The sequence below is a fragment of the Camelus dromedarius genome, chromosome 35, assembly GCF_036321535.1.
Source record: "Camelus dromedarius isolate mCamDro1 chromosome 35, mCamDro1.pat, whole genome shotgun sequence".
NCBI lineage: Eukaryota > Metazoa > Chordata > Mammalia > Artiodactyla > Camelidae > Camelus > Camelus dromedarius.
Genome location: NC_087470.1, coordinates 15,736,939 through 15,752,042, shown reverse-complemented (window position 1 = coordinate 15,752,042; position 15,104 = coordinate 15,736,939). Strand labels below are relative to the sequence as shown.

The 15,104-nt window shown below is 57.2% G+C and overlaps 1 protein-coding gene across 11 annotated transcripts in view; it reads left to right on the top strand.

Annotated features, from left to right (window-relative positions):
* The window catches only part of IKZF1 (IKAROS family zinc finger 1), an 87,601-nt gene that overhangs the window by 42,685 nt on the left and 29,812 nt on the right, over positions 1-15,104 (top strand). For 8 of the 11 annotated variants that reach the window (XM_064482358.1, XM_064482357.1, XM_064482356.1 and 5 more), the window contains exon 4: positions 12,609-12,668. The exons of the other annotated variants lie outside the window; for them this stretch is intronic. In XM_064482358.1, the coding sequence (XP_064338428.1) occupies positions 12,609-12,668 (60 nt within the window). The remainder of the gene's footprint in view (positions 1-12,608; positions 12,669-15,104) is intronic. 11 annotated transcript variants of the gene reach the window in all.

Genomic DNA, 15,104 nt, shown 5'->3' with positions numbered 1-15,104 from the left:
TGTCCCAGCCGCGCGTGAGACGGGGCAGCGAGCTGCTGCAGAAGTTTCTGGAACCCCTGTGATGGCTGGGCCTGATCCCACATCTGACACTCCTATTCGTGGTCCCGGGCCCCCTCGGCCAACATCCCCTTCCTCTAGAATTTTCGGGGAAGGAGCGTTCCTTTGTGACCAGATTTTTCAACTTACTCAAGCCCTCTGCATGAGAAATCTTTCTAGAAACTGCTGGACACCCTGTTATAAGAATATCTTGAAAATACTCTCACCTTTTCTTATTAATTCAAGCTTCCTTTCTTTTTTGCTAAGAATAATCTTTTTAAATTATTTTTGAAGTGCAGTCAGTTACCATGCGTCCATTTCTGGTGTGTATCACCATGTCCCCGTCATGCACATACACACATACATTCCTTTTCATCTTCTTTTTCATTAAAGGTTATTGCAAGATATTGAACATAGTTCTCTGTGCTCTACAGAAGACTCCTTTTTTTTTAAAAAAAAATCTATTTATGTATTTAGTGGCTAACGTTTGCAAATCCCAAACTCCCAAGCTTACCCCTTCCCACCCCTTTTCCCTGGTAACCATCAAATTGTTTACTGTGTCTGTGAATCTGTTTCTGTTTCTGTTTCATAGGTGAGTCCATGAGTGTCCTCGTTCTTTGCAGCCTTGGCTCTGATGTTGCAGAGCGACCACTGGCGTGCACGCACTTTGCAAACTGTAACCCCGTGAGCCGGGGGGGGGGTGGTTCTGTTACCAGTTACTCCCCCAGCAAACATTCCTCAGGCCTGCCTGCCTGCAGTGTCGTGGGTGATGGCTTCCAGGTTTCCGTAACGGTGCAGGTGGCAAATGTGTAGTCCTCTTGGGGCCAGAAAGTTCCCGATGCCCTGGTCTGACCAGGTCGGTCCCGAATGTCGCTTCAGAACCTGTCGTTGTGTGCAAAGAGCTTATCGCTGGTCTCTACGTGACCCTGGCTTTGGATTCCCTTAACTGTTGGGTGACCATTTTTGGCTTCTTCCTCTACCTGCTAATTTGCAACTTCTAATCTGCTGGGTGTTAAGATAAGGAAGAACCATCTCCTCGTTGCCACAACCGTGCAGGAGGTGAGGGGACAGACGCCCCCGGGGAGGGCGGAGGGACTCACCGAGGAGTAAACACATGCATTGGAGTTCAGAGGTTTTTTGGGTTTTTTTTTTTTTTTTTTTTTTGTATTATAGTCGGTTACAACGTTGCATTGATGTCTGCTGCACAGCATCGTGTTTCAGTCACACTCGCATGCACATATATGTTCCTTTTCACATTCTTTTCCATTACAGGTGACTGCAAGGCATTGCATACACTTCCATGCGCTCTACAGAAGACACGTGTTGTGTCTCTGCTGTATGCGCAGTAGTGTGTGTCTGCGGGCCAGGGAGCGGGAGATGCTCGAGTTCCCACGGTTGCATTTTTGAGTTTTTCGCCCTCCTTGGTCTTCATTCAGACCCTTTCCATTTAAGTTTTCATCGTGCATCTGTCGCTTAGACCTGAAGCCCCCACGTCGAAATGAAAGGCTGGCGATCATTCTTTATCTGATGGGCAAATACGTCTTCTTATGACCTTATTAGAAACTTCATTATTCTTGGCCCTCAGCTTGACAGATCTTGGGTAAAACTTTCCGTGAATTTCACGCCGTGTCTGTTTTTCCTTCTTATCGACGTTTAGACTTGTGAATACCTGTGTTTCCTGAAAATAAAGCGTTGCCCCTCAGGCAGGCTGTGGCTTCCCCAATCCCTCCTCCCTGCAGAGAAGGTAGAATCTCGCTGTAAAAGGCCCCGGCTGGGGGAGCTGGGGGTGGGGAGTCCGCGGGAGTCGTGGGGTCACCGGACAGGCACGGGGCCGTCCTCTGCCGTCTTTGGAAGCTGCAGTCCCGCATTCCCAGGCGTCCAGGCCTCCTGAGAGAGGACCTCGACTCTCTTTCCCTCAGCTCCACCATCCCACGCCGTGCTAGCCTTCAGGCCCTCGGCCACCCCTGCCCCTCCGCAGGGCGGGCCTGGAGCTGGTCACCCACCCGCCTGCACACATCCGTCTGGCCTTGAACTCTGGCTGGGTTTCTGCGCCGTCTGCACTGCCCCTTGGTGGGGAGAAGAGAAGGAAGTCTGTCCAGCCGTCACGCGCGGGGCTCTCTGATGTCACCAAACGCAGCAACTGACATGGAAGCCGGTCCTCTAATGGGGACACCGAGGCCAAAGTGTGGGGGCCTCAGCCTGAGACGGGGTCTCTCTGGCCCCAGTGGCTCCGTGATGGGTCAATGAGTCTCCAAACCTGAACATGTCAGCCCTCCTTTGTGTTTTTCTCCGTCTGTTACAAGGAGGGACAGCCGCTCCCGCCAGGGACCCAGCCTGACCCAGAGCCAGGATAAAGGGGGTCGCATTAAAAGTCTGAGTGACAAGGAGGCAGGGCAGGCGGAATTCCTTCCGGGAGCATCTCCCGTGGACGGATGGCGCTGCCCCGTGTTTCTCTGAAACTCAGGCTTCAGAACACCAGGTCTGTCCTTCGTGCCTGCGAAGACCTCCTTCTCGGATGTCCCGGCCCCGGGAAGAGATCGGTGGTCCTCCCGGCCCGGTGCCCTCCAGAGCGGCCGGATGTGAGTGCTCTGAGCCGACAGCTCACTTCACTGAAGGGATGAGCCTGGGGAGGGTGCAAGGGGCTGGGCGGGAAGGAGGGAGGGAGGCAGTGCAGACCCCTGCTGTGGGCGGGCCCCCACGCCTGCAGGGCCCCTGGGCGCCAGGCTGAGCGCGGTGCCCCGCCCTGGCCGAGGGCTGCCCGGCGGAGGGCCAGCATCCCCGGTGTCCGAGATGTGGAACCAACTGACCAAAACCCAAGGGACCCTCTCGAGCACGCCTGCTCCTTGTCCTGGGACTGGAAAGGACGCTAAGAGGAAACAGTGCCCTGGGGAGAGACCGTTGTCCCAAGGGTGCGTGTGGCCGCCTCCACGGTGCAGAGAGATGTTGGATAAACTGAAGTGTGCCTGGGGTGGGAGACGCTGTGTCTTGGTTTTAGGTGGCGTGCTTGGGCTGGCCGTGTCCAAAGCGTCCTGGGGGGATGGGACTGGTGTGCGGTGCACAGTTCAGCCAGGAAGCCTGGAGGATGGGGTCCTGGGGTGTGGAGGGGGCCAGGCCAGGCCGGGCCTTGGGTGGGGATGGAGACAGGGGCCTCGCCCCTTCCAGAGCTCTCCTTCCCCCCCTCCAGGGAGAGACTCACGTGGGGACATGCAGCTGAGACGACTCTGGGCCATGGCAGCCGGGTGTTCAAGGCTGTCGGGGGTGGTCAGGGCACGACCGCCCGCCGGCTGGGAGGCCGGCCCGCAGGACAGAGGGTGATGCGCAGGACAGCCACCCCCAGGCCCGCATCGCCGCGCCGGCCCCGTCAGCATCCCCAGCAGCCCGTCCAGGGTGCGGTCCAGCAGCCCCCAGGCTGAGGGGGTGCCCCGGGTCCCCTCGGGACCCTGTCCCTCTCGTGCTGGATGCACGGCAATGCAACGTGTTAACTTGCAGAGAGAACTCGAAAGGACCGGCCCTGGGAGGGGACCAGTCCGTGGAAAGTCTCGAGAGATAACCAGTGGGTTTCCACCAGAACAACAGTAGTTCGTGGAGAATAAGGACGAGGGAACGCGGTGCGTTCGTTTTCGAACCCGCCCCGCCAGGGAGCTTTCCGTCTGAGCTCGGGGGGCAGGAGAGGCTGAGGGGCCCCGCCGGCCCGCACCCCCTCGCCACGTGGCCCCTGGAAATGCCAGATAAGGATTTTTGTCTGAGCAGCCTCCAAGCTCCTCCGGCGGGAATGGCACGTTATCTCCAGGGACAGAAGATGCCGCAAACGGGTTCACTCGGTTTCTGGCCTGTTTCTCCCTAGATTTCAAGTTTTTCCCTCTTTGCCTGTTTTCGTTTTGAAAAGTCATCCTTGGAGGCCCAAGCAGGGTCCACCTGAATACACCTACACTTTCTGAAGTTGCTTTGGCTCCCAGCTCCAGAATTAAATGTGTGGTCACGGGGCAGGGCCGTCCCGCCGTGTTGTCACGCTGCCTTCTGCACACGAGAGGAGGTGGCAGAGCGGCCTCTGAACTCGGAGGGGCTTCCGGGTCTAGGACCGTGTAGGGCCGACACGCAGGTGACCTGGGACGGCGTCCCCAGCCGGCCGACTGAGAGCAGGCCTGTCACTGTCCGGCCGGGCCACCAGCCGGGAGATGGTGCTCACGTGGGAGCTGGAGTGAGGGCTTCGCTGCAGGGGAGGGTGTGTGAGTGTGTGTCTGTGTGTATGTGTGTGTGCGTGTGTGTACGTAGGTGTGTATATGTGAGTGTGTGTGCCTGTGAGTGTGACTGCGTGTGTATGTATGTGTGAGTGTAAGGGTGAGTCTCTGTGTGTACGTGTGAGTGCACGTGTTTGTGTATATGTGTGTATGTCAGTGAGTGTGCATATGGTTTCTGTGTATATGTGAGTGTATATATGTGTGTATGTGTGTACGTGCGGGTGCCCGTGTGTATGTGCAGGTGTGTATGTGTGTGTATGTATATGTGAGTGTGTGCATGTGTCCGTGTGTGTCCATGTGTATGAGCATGTCTCCGTGTGTGCATGTGTCTGTGCATGAAAGTGTGTGTCTGTATGTATGTGTATGTGTGTCTGTGTGTGTGCATGTGCGTGTGTCCGTGCGTCTGTGCATAGGTGTGTTTATGTGCATGTGCGTCTGTGCGTGTGTCCGTGCGTGTGCGTGCGTTGAGTGTGCACACGCACGCCCCGCGGAGCGCCAGCTGCAATTCCTGCCGGGCTGCGGCCGTCACTGCTCCGGCGCCTCGGCGTTTGGCGGGGCTGCCGCCGGCTTCCTCTTTCCCGCATCCCTGTATTTCGTTATTCGCCTGCTTCCCCTTCTGGGCTGTTACAGCGCAGCCAGGAGGATGTGGAAACGCAGTTACGCTATGACACAGGCCGCAGTGTCACAATCGGGCCGGCGGCCTGCATCCCGGAGGTTTCTGGATGAGGCGGGAGGAGGGAAGGGGGCAGAATGCAGAAGTGGGGCTCTGGAAACCCAGGTTCTGGCGAAAGCTGGAATGCTTTTCCCCTAAAGCCCAGAGTTTCCCATTAGCGGCCTCCCCAGGCGGCTGCGGAAAGCTGCAGGCGTGTGTTTCTGCTTCAGGACCTGGGGCCCCTCGGAGGGGGCTTCCCGAGCCAGAACCCACGACCCCCTGTCCCCCAGGCCGCCCCGCAGGCTCCCGGCTTCCTTCTGTCTGTCTGCGGGGCGTTGGCCTCGTCTGCATCCCCTCTGCCTGCCTCCCCTCCCACAGCGTCTCATCCTGACGCCTGCCCAGTGCCCACCACGAGGTGCCCTGAGCCTCGACGGCTCCCTGTGGCCTGGGGACCCCATCTCAGCTTCCAGAGACCTCCGGAGCCCGGGTCCCTCTCCCCCTCCACATCCTGAGCCCCTGGGAGGACCCCTGCACCCACACTCCTGCCCTGCGTGCCCACTGGGCCTCCTTCTTGCCTCTCGTGTTGAACGCTGTCCTGCTTGGGGTCCAGGCAGGGTCGCCCGTCCCTCCAGGCTCTCCCCACGCTGGACACGACCCTGCTCCCGAGGAGGGCCCTCTGGGGCTGGTCGGAGCCCTGCCCGCTCCCCCGGGCTCTGCGCCCACCCTGTGTGATGCTGGAACACAGGTCACCCGTCGAAGGCTGGGGGCCGTCACGGCTCACGGGCGGCAAAAGCCAGGTCAGCCCTCGAGGTGCAGCAGAGGAAGGTGACCCGTTCGCTCCCTCTGGGACAGCCCTCTCATCTGCGCCCTCACGTCCAGTGGGTGCACGTGGCGCCCTGGACTGGCCCAGGCGAGCCGGGGGTCGCAGCCATCCGGGAGGGAGGGGCGCACCTGCGAGCCTCACGATCGGGGTCCCCACTCTGCCCCGGTGCCAGCAGGCGGCCTGTCTGAGCCCCGTTTCTCCGCTTGCAAAGTGGGGTCCGGGTGTCCTCATGGGGCTGCTCCAGGGAGGGAAGAAGAGGGGGTCCGGATGGCACTGCTCGCAGTGACCGCGCCCGGTGACAGCTCACCGAGGGTGGGGGACAGCTGGGTGTGGGGGCCAGGTCGCCCTGCCCCGAGACGTGGCGCGCTCGGTGTGCCGCGGACTTGAAATGGGAAGAATGCATGACCTAAACCGGCCCTGCTCACGTGTTTCTCAGTAAACACAGTTGAATCATAAAGCTGGGTGGGCGGGGGCGGGCAGGCCAGGGAGAAGGGGGGGACCTTCCTTATTTCAAAGAAGTGTGGCCTGAGGGGAGGACCGGGCTTCTGGAGAGACCCTGATCCTAGGAAACAGCTGACACCTACCAGGAACAGCGTGACGCCTCAGGTTCTTCCCGAGAGGCGCGGGGTTTTGGCAAAGTCCCGGCCGCCGAGGGATGAGGGAGGCCTGTGACGCGTCCGTGGCCCGTGGCCGCCGGGCCCTCCTCGCCCCTCCGAGCGCACGGAGACCTGGGCCAACCTGTGTGCCGGGGCCATGTCCGAGGGGACCGGGCCTGTGGCCGGGTGACTGTCTGGGGTCGCAGAGCTTCCGGGAGGTGGAGGGAGGCGGGGCCAGGGGCGCCTTCTCCACGTCCATCTCATCGTGCTGGGGGTGGGTGGTCAGCGCCCTGCCCTGGACCGGCGCGCTGCAGGCGAACAGTGCTTGTTGGACGTGGCTCTGAAAGTCAGCCCATGATGAGAAGCGGGGAGGCAGGAGAGGAGAAAAGAAAGGGGCGAGCGCGAAAGACTTCCTTCGGGGAAGAGCAGAAAGTGCGAAGTGCTCGCCTCTGGCTCCCCAGGTTTGCAGCTGTTCCCACCGGATCCTGGAGAGCTTCACGCTGCCCCGTGCCTGGCTTTGTGTCTCCCCACTGTGTGCAGGATGCTCCCCGGTTTAGAAGCGGGGGGAGCAGGGGCTTCACTGCCGGGCTGGGCTGGGGGCAGTGTGACCGGCGTGGGGAGGGGGAGGCCCGCCGGTGCTCAGACCCCGGCACTGCTGTCCTGTGAGGGTGCGAGTCCCCGTGAGAGCAGGATCGTTACGCTGGAGACTTGCACTGAGCTGCCTTGCTAGATCTGCACGACGTTTGCCATTGGCACGTGCACACACGTGCGTGGACGCTCGCATGGGCGCGCACACGGGTGAGCCCTGGTGCACAGCCCGAGGCGCCCACCCCACCGCGCGCAGGCTGGGTCCTGGCCACTGTCCCGGCCTCCCCCGGGACCTCCTCCTCGTCTGCTGAGTCACCTTTTGCTTGGAATTCTGGCAGGGACCCCCTCCGAGCTTCTGGAAGGGAGGGCCAGCAGGGGACCCGCCCTCCGTGTGTCCTGAGGGAGATTACTTTATCTCTGGCCTCCCTGACGCAGGGCCCGGGCTCCTGGGATCTTGGGGCCTTGACGGCGTGCCAGCCGCGGGGACAGGAGGGCATGGCCAGGGGTGCTTGCGGGGCCCGGAGGGCAGCCTGGAGGAGGCGGCAGTGGGGGTTACCGCCGGCGGCCCTGCTCGGGCCCCTTCTACAGCCGAGGGCAGCCCACCGTGTGCCTCCTCCGTGTGTGAAAGGCTCACACGGCGACCGTGCAGGAGGCCGGGCGTGTTTGACAGCCAGAGCATCCCCTTTCGTCAGCAGGGCTTGATCTCAGCCTGAGCGCTCCAAGAGCCAGCACGGGAAAGCCACATCTGCCACGTGTGCACAGTCACGCTCACTGACGCGCGTGCCCGCAGGGCCCACGCACCCCGCAGACACCCAGACGGCCGCGCGCCACCCGTCCCCCATCCCTCTCTCCGTGTGGCCGGGGAACCCCAGCCCCACGGCCGTGGGGAGCACGCCTGGTCCCTCCTGTCCTCGACATTGAAAGGCGGTGCCCACTCTCCTCCGCCGGGCCCCCCACCCGGCCACACCGGCCACGCTCCTGCGTGCGGCCTTGGTTGGCTGGTACAGGTTCCCTCCCTCGCTCTTCCGGCCTGTCTGATCCACTGTGTTTTTATTACTCCCTCCCTAGAGCAAGATTTGGAACGGAAAAACAAAATAAAACTCGAATTTTCACCTGTCCCCAGGCCCTCATGGGGCCTCCACGTCCCCTGGTTCTTGGTAAGACCTTTGTGGCTTCTCATTACTTCTCCAGAACCTCGATGTCCAACAGCCCCTGTGTGTTGCCTGAAAATGTCCTTTTCTTCTCTCTTTTCAGAGCACTCGGTTTCCTTCCTCTGGTTTTTTAATTTTTTTTTCCATTTTCTCCTTTTTCTGGTTTTCTCTAAATTGTAGAAGCTGGGGGTCAGTTTTAGACCCTTCATCTCGGTGTTTCCGTAGACTGGCTCTCTTTGAATAGGTAAATGCTGTTTTTACCCTCCCCTCCCCCAAAAAGAAATTTTTCTTCAAAAAATTAAAGGAAGAGGCAGGAAGAGTGTAAGATTCAGAACATATCCCTGAATCTGTTCTTTCACCTGCAGATGCTTCCCCCTGAGCAGTGGTGGGCTGTGTCTAAGCAGGTGGTGAAGGGAAGGTTCCTGAGGGTGTCCACGCCGTGACTTACGAGACCGTCCCCTGAACAGAGCATCCTTAGCGAATCTGCCGTCTTCCTTTTCAGAAGGAGAGTCTTTGCTTGTCGGTGCCCCCCCTTCTAACTTAGAGATTTATCATTCAGAGCTTGTCCATGTTCGCTGTGCACAATTAGAAGTGCGCTGATAAAACACAGACAGAACAGGACGGGTGCCCAGCTGGGCTGTATCGAGACGGAGGATGGAGGTTGGCTCATCCCCATCGTCTGCCCATCAGGGCCCCGTTCAGTCCCGTGTGTGTTGCCTGCTCTGGACCGCAGACCCGACAGCTGTAATTTGAAGTAAAGCGAAGTTGACCTGGGCCATTTTGTTCCGTTCCACTTGAAGCCACCCAGCTCGTTCCTCCTCCTGGCGGTCAGCCTGAGACCCCTGTGCGGGTGGGTGAAGGCCTTGAAAAGGTCCACTCGGCCCCTCTCCCCCGAGGGAGGCGAGGACCCACCAGGGTGTTTGGGGGTCGGAGGGGAGCCCTGCGTCTGAGGGCACGGCCGCCCCTCCCTCCCGGAAGCTGATGAGGGTCCAGGTTCAGAGACGGCTGGGATGCGGTGGGCCCCCGGCAGAGGCATCCAGGGGGGCGTGTCAGAGCACAAGCGCGTGCACACGCAGGCCACGTGTGCTGGGATGTGCACACCCGAGTGCCGGTGGCCGCTGGCCGCTGGCCGGAGCGCTGGCGAGAGTGACTCCCTGTTACTGGCTTGACCGGGCGCCCTGGGAGCCGCACCCAGAGGAAATCAGATGCTTTCGGCCTCACCCCTTGCAAGCCCTGCTCTAATGCACACGGATTTCTGAAAATGTTCCGGAACAGTGGCTGTCTTCCGAGGTCACAGTAAGGAGTTCGCCGATTCGATGACCCCGGGGTGAGCCCCGTCTCCTGTGCAGGAGCAGGGGAAGTGGGGAGAAAGGAGCCAGTGCCTGGAGCCTCTTCATCTGAGCCCAGAACTGGGCTGCAGACACAGCCGGTCCAGAACCGGGCACGACGCGGGGGAAGGAAGGACGCGGGGCGGGTTGGAGCCCAGCACATCCCCGCAGTCGGGGACACCGGTGCGTCACTGCCTCCTTCCTCACGAGCACCCAGCGGTGCCCCGTGGTGCTGGGGCCGTGCAGGACCCCGGGCCGGCTCGGACGCCGGGGCCCCTGGAGTCTCAAGGAAGGGGCTGGCCGAGCGGGAATCGGGGTGTAACCGGTCCAGCTCAAGAGTCACGCCGCACCCCGGGGCTCCGTGTCTGGGGGTCAGGCTGCAGCTCCCTCTTCTGTGAGTCTGGAAGGACACCCGCTCCTGCTGCGAGCGGTCAGGAGGCGTTCGCGCTCTCCTTGGACAAAGCCCGGAGCTCCCCAGCGCAGAGGGTGCCTTAAGGACCAGTACCCGCCACCCCCCACCCCCAGCAAAGTCCAGGGGTCTGGACCTGGACCTCTCCTTTGCCGCCTTCTCACCTGGGGACCCTCTCGCTGGGGCTGTGACGGGGGAGGGCGCCAGTCCCTGCAGTGCTAGGCCTGCAGGCGTTCCAAGGGTCCCGGCGGACGGAACTTCACAGCCTAACGGGAGGCTAGCGATCTGACCGTGACCGCCGGGCTCACCCGCCTTAACGAGTGCGTGCGGGAGTCAGAGCGCCTTTCTGCCTTCTCCCAAATTCACATCTGCGTGTGTTTTCCCCCCGATCGCCAGCGTCTTGAATGTGGGACAAACCTCCTCTCTCCCATTTTGAGAACAGCAAATGCTTCGGCAGGAGATCTGGACTTGTAAGCCGGGCTGTGATGCGGGGCGCATCAGGCCCGCCCCGGCCAGGGCTCCCCGCCCCGCGTGAGCGAGCAGAGGGGCAGTGCGGCCGATTCGAGGGCTCAGCAGGCATGCGGGCACCGCCCGGGCCAGGGCACTGGGGCCAGCGGCTCCGGGAGAGCGCGTGGCGGGTGACCTAGAGGTGGCCCCCCTCGCAGGACCGTGGTGAGCGCTGCAGGGAGTTTAGGGAGAGTGCTCCCGGAGTCCCTGATATTTGCAAAACCCCAGGCCAGTGCCTGCCTCCCAGCAGGTGCCGGGCTGACAAGACAGAGTGACGCAGGATGGGGAGGGACGGGGCGGACAGGACAGGATGGGGTGGCTCGTCGCGTCCTTCTGCACTGCGTGGAGGGAGCACGAGCCAGAGGGACTGGCTCAGTTCGCCTTTCCCCCGGGATGTGCCGCGACCTGATGGTTACAGCTGTGTCTTGTGTTTTTTATTTAAGCTCTTTGTAATTTTAACAGCATCAGCTCTTGAGGGCAACAACTTTCCATTTAATGCCAGGTCTCCCAAACCAAACAACTGATTCTCTTGGAAAAACAAAATAACAATTCGCATTCAGCGTCTAAGGATGTCCTGCAATGCTATTTATATTAAACAGCAGTGGGGGGAAGGGAAGGCGTTCCGACCGAATTCTGTGTGTTCAGCGCTGTGACTTGGCCCCCCAAGACCTCTGCCTTGAACGCTTTCGAGAAAGGCACCTTTTGTTTATTTTTTAAATGTATATTTTACTCATTCATTTTATTTTTAGGTGGGAGAGGTACTTAGGTTTTGGGTTTTTTTTTTTCACGGAGGGGCTGGGGATTGAACGCAGGGCCTCGTGCACGCTAAGCACATGCTCCACCCTCCCCCTAATGCAGCTTTGAGATGAACGGTGTTCACGTCTCGCCCCGTTGCTCCTTCACTCGTCCGACGGTGGGCCAGTGACCAGAACGCCTCCCTGCGTTGTTCCCCGTCACCAGCACGCGTGGCCCGTCGCTGAGGGGCTCCTTGGAAGTTGCCCGAGTCCCCCGTCAGGGATCTCGGTGGTGTCCCAGGGAAGTGGGGCTGTTCCGTCACCTAACTGGGGAATTTTATATTCTGCCGTGTGTTGTGACGGCCCTGATTTCGAAAGGTCAGTGCCTCCCTTTGCCTCCCCACCCTTGTCTGCGATGGCTTGGTGCCCCCATGACCCAGAGCGACCGAGATGCCAAAAGTTGATACAAAAGGCTGCAGCTCAGTGAGGACAGAAGTGCAAAGGTCGCTGTGAAGTCAGCACCACCTGGACCGCAGGTGCACCCAGGGGGGCCCCGGACGATGGCTCTGTGGACGGGACACAGGGTAGTGGCGGTGTCATTCTGATGATCTCAGAACAAGGCTTTGTTAGCAAATAATCGAGGTTCTTCAGGGAATAGCTTTGGAAGTGTAGCCCAGACTGTGCTTCTCCATTACCTTAATATTTTGATAAATTCTTCACGGTTAAAAAAAAAAATGGTGGGGGAGGATCTTTGGCCAGAGAAGTTTGAAAAAGACTGGTTTTAAGCAAATCTGAGTAGGTCTGTGTCCTGCAGGAAACTCTTAATACAGTGGGTCATACAATGCGTTTAATTGAGCAGCTACTCTGTGCACGTAACTCAGTCGCTGGGGTGTCACTTCTGCAGGGAAGATGGCATGTGTGCACGCGTGCGCGTGCGTGTGTGCAGCTCTGTTAAGTCTCAGGACACAGGCACACACAGGAAAGCTCTGACCTATAAAACGGAGCAAAAACTTGGAGATCTGAGGTGATGATTGCATTTAAGAGGGCAGCTGATAAAGACGACCCGCGGAAATCGGTATTTCGTTTTGAGGGGGACGGAGACACTCATGGTTCCCCCACTCAATATGTGGCCTGAACGTTTTCTAAATTTCCTGCAAACACCTTCTAAGAAAAAGCTCCGTGGGGAACCCCGGCTGTGCAGACAGCCCGTGACGGTTCACACAGCTTTTGGGAAGGCAGGTGCCTCCCGGGAGCAGCTCAGGTGTGATGCTGGGATCTGGGGCCCACCTGTCCCAGGTTGGCTGGCGGGTCTCCCAGTGTTCTAGAATGTTCCGGGTTGGCGGCCCCAAGACCCCCAGTGCACCAGAGGGGGCTCGCCATCTGCGTGATTTAATGCCGTGGGCACGGCCCTCCGGGAAGTCCAGCCCTGTTCCTGAGTAATAACACGTTCCTTTCAAATAATAATAATAACGCTTTCTTTTAAACTCTTGCTCTGCCTCTCGGACGCTGCTACAGCCCAGCTTTCTCTTTTCCTTCTTTATTGCAGCTGCCTATGCGGCTGACGGCTTTGGGGATTTTCGTGCAATAATTCCCAATTCTTTGTGTCGTAAGTATACACTTTGCTTCTGGAAAACGGTCACGTGTATTCATCTCATACTCGTTTCCATCCTGTAAATATTGTGAATGCATGCTTTTCCATCACCCTCCTTCATACTTGATAAAAAAAAATGAGATAAATTAAATACTGACCATGCTATTCACTAAAACGTCTCCTGTCAGGAGCATGACAACACAAGGAGGTACGTATGCAAAGTTCTAGACTATTAAAAGCAAAGTGAATTCTAGTCAGTATGTTGTAATAACCTTTAATGAAAAAGAATATATAAACGAATATATGTGTGTATGTGCATGACGGGGACATGACACTGTGCACCAGAAGTTACATAACTGTGCACCAAAAGTTGACACATTGTAACTGATGATCCTTCAATTAAAAAAAAAAATGATGGTTGTAGAAAGCATGCCTTTTGTGGCGGCAGGGTGGTCATAGTGAGGGCAGAAGTAACAATAGTATTAACAGAATTACTGCTCTGCAAATGCTGTTAAACCATCTTGTTATTAATGTTCTGATTCTCTGCTTTTTTGTGGATGGAGTGCGGTGGTGAGGGCCGGACTTCCTGACACCCTTAAGCAACACAACATGCTTTCAAGATGCGTTTTACATGCTTGTAGGACGGGAGGCAGAGACACACCCTCCCTCTGTGGCTCTTCAGTGCTCATTTCAGAAGTGACAAGGGACACGTCGCGGGGCTTCGAGGCCGTTAGCCCGTGGTCCCCGCCTCCTGAGCAGCGGCCGGTGGGACCTTCCTGATCTGAGCTGTCGGACCAAAAGCAGATGTTGCTTTCATTTTTCCTTTTTAGGTTTGAGAGAGGGCGATAAACACATTTGGGCAACATCCCTAAAGGAGTATTTGAAGGAGTGAGGAGTGCTTTCTCTAAAAGGTGCAGGGAGCCGGATGCTTAAAGCAATGCAAGCGGGTTGCCCCCTTTAGGACTGCAGACTCTGCATCAGGGAATTTTGCATTATTATAAGGCAGCGTGAGAAGGCACATGGTGCTTGGTATACCATTCACAGTACACACTGTCCTAAAAGATGTCAGTAACAGTTAAGACAGGTCTGTGACATCCTGGTGATCAGAAACTCTTTGGTACCTACAAGGTTTTGCACTGTCAGCCTGAGCCGTCTCCTTTTCTCATAACCTCGATTGGCTGCTTTTCCAGTCTGTAAAATTTGCAGAAATCTTTCTCTTGCTCATGTCTCCGTGAGTTCGCTTAAAAACAACAGCTTGATGTTTACTGTGAGACGTACGCGTAAGTCTGTATAAGTGTGCGTGTGTCTGCGTATACGTGCGTGTGTGCTTATACGGTGACATGAAACACCACGCTACCAGGGCGGGGAGGGTGCCGCTCACGGGCAGAGCGCGTGCTTAGCACGCACGCGGTCCTGGGTTCCATCCCCAGCCCCCCCACTGAAAAAAACGAGCAAAAAATTGATTTAAAAAAATACATAAAGAAGCCTAATTACCTCCCCGCTGCAAACATCATCATCATAATAATAAAAGAGCAAGGCGATAGCTTCTAAGACGTGTTTGCAGTAAGTCTGAGGAAGGCTCGGGCATCTGGTACCGTCGAAGCCGACCCTCTGGTGAAGACCTCAGACCCCACTCACGGTGTGGACAGAGATACAGGGTTTGGAGGCGTTCCAGGTGACCATGTTATGATTCACTGCCTGTCTCTATATTACACAGTTGGGTTCACAGGCTATAAGCACCCCTTTGTCTCCTTCTTCTCCATCCCCTCCCGGGTACCCTAATTGTAACCCTCCCCCTCCGCACTCCCCACCCCCACCCCCACCCCACCTCCCGCCCCCAAACAGCAACCCAGCTGTTCTGGGGCCAACATCACCACCTAGAGGTCACGGTGGAGAATTACCCTCCTCACCCCTCGTCTCTTTTTTCTTATTTCTTGAAAATTAAAAACACAAACTGGCCACCTTTTTTCGCTCCCCCCTGATTTCATTCCACTTCAAAGCCTAAAACATCAAAGAAGGGTGAACATCTTTTTTTTCAGCAGCCAAACGTATCTTTTATTTTATTTTTATTGAAGTATCATCAGTTGGCTGTGCTGTGTCAGTTTCTGGTGCCCAGCGTCATGTCCCCGTCATACCTGCACATACATATATTTTTATATTCTTTTTCATTACAGGTTACTACAGGGTGTTGACTAGAGTTCCCTGTGCTTTGCAGGAGGACCTGGTTGATCTGTTTTATACATAGCAGTTAGTGTCTGCAAGCTGTAAATTCCCAATTTATCCCTTCCCAAGCTAGCAGTTCTCCAATGAATAGGAAAAAAATATTTTTAAAAGATGGAGAAGGTATTTGCAAAAGAAGAAACTGACAAGGGTGGGATTTCCAGGATATATAAACAGCTCATATGGCTTAATAAGAAAAAAAAAAAAACAAAAACCCAGTCCAAAAATGGG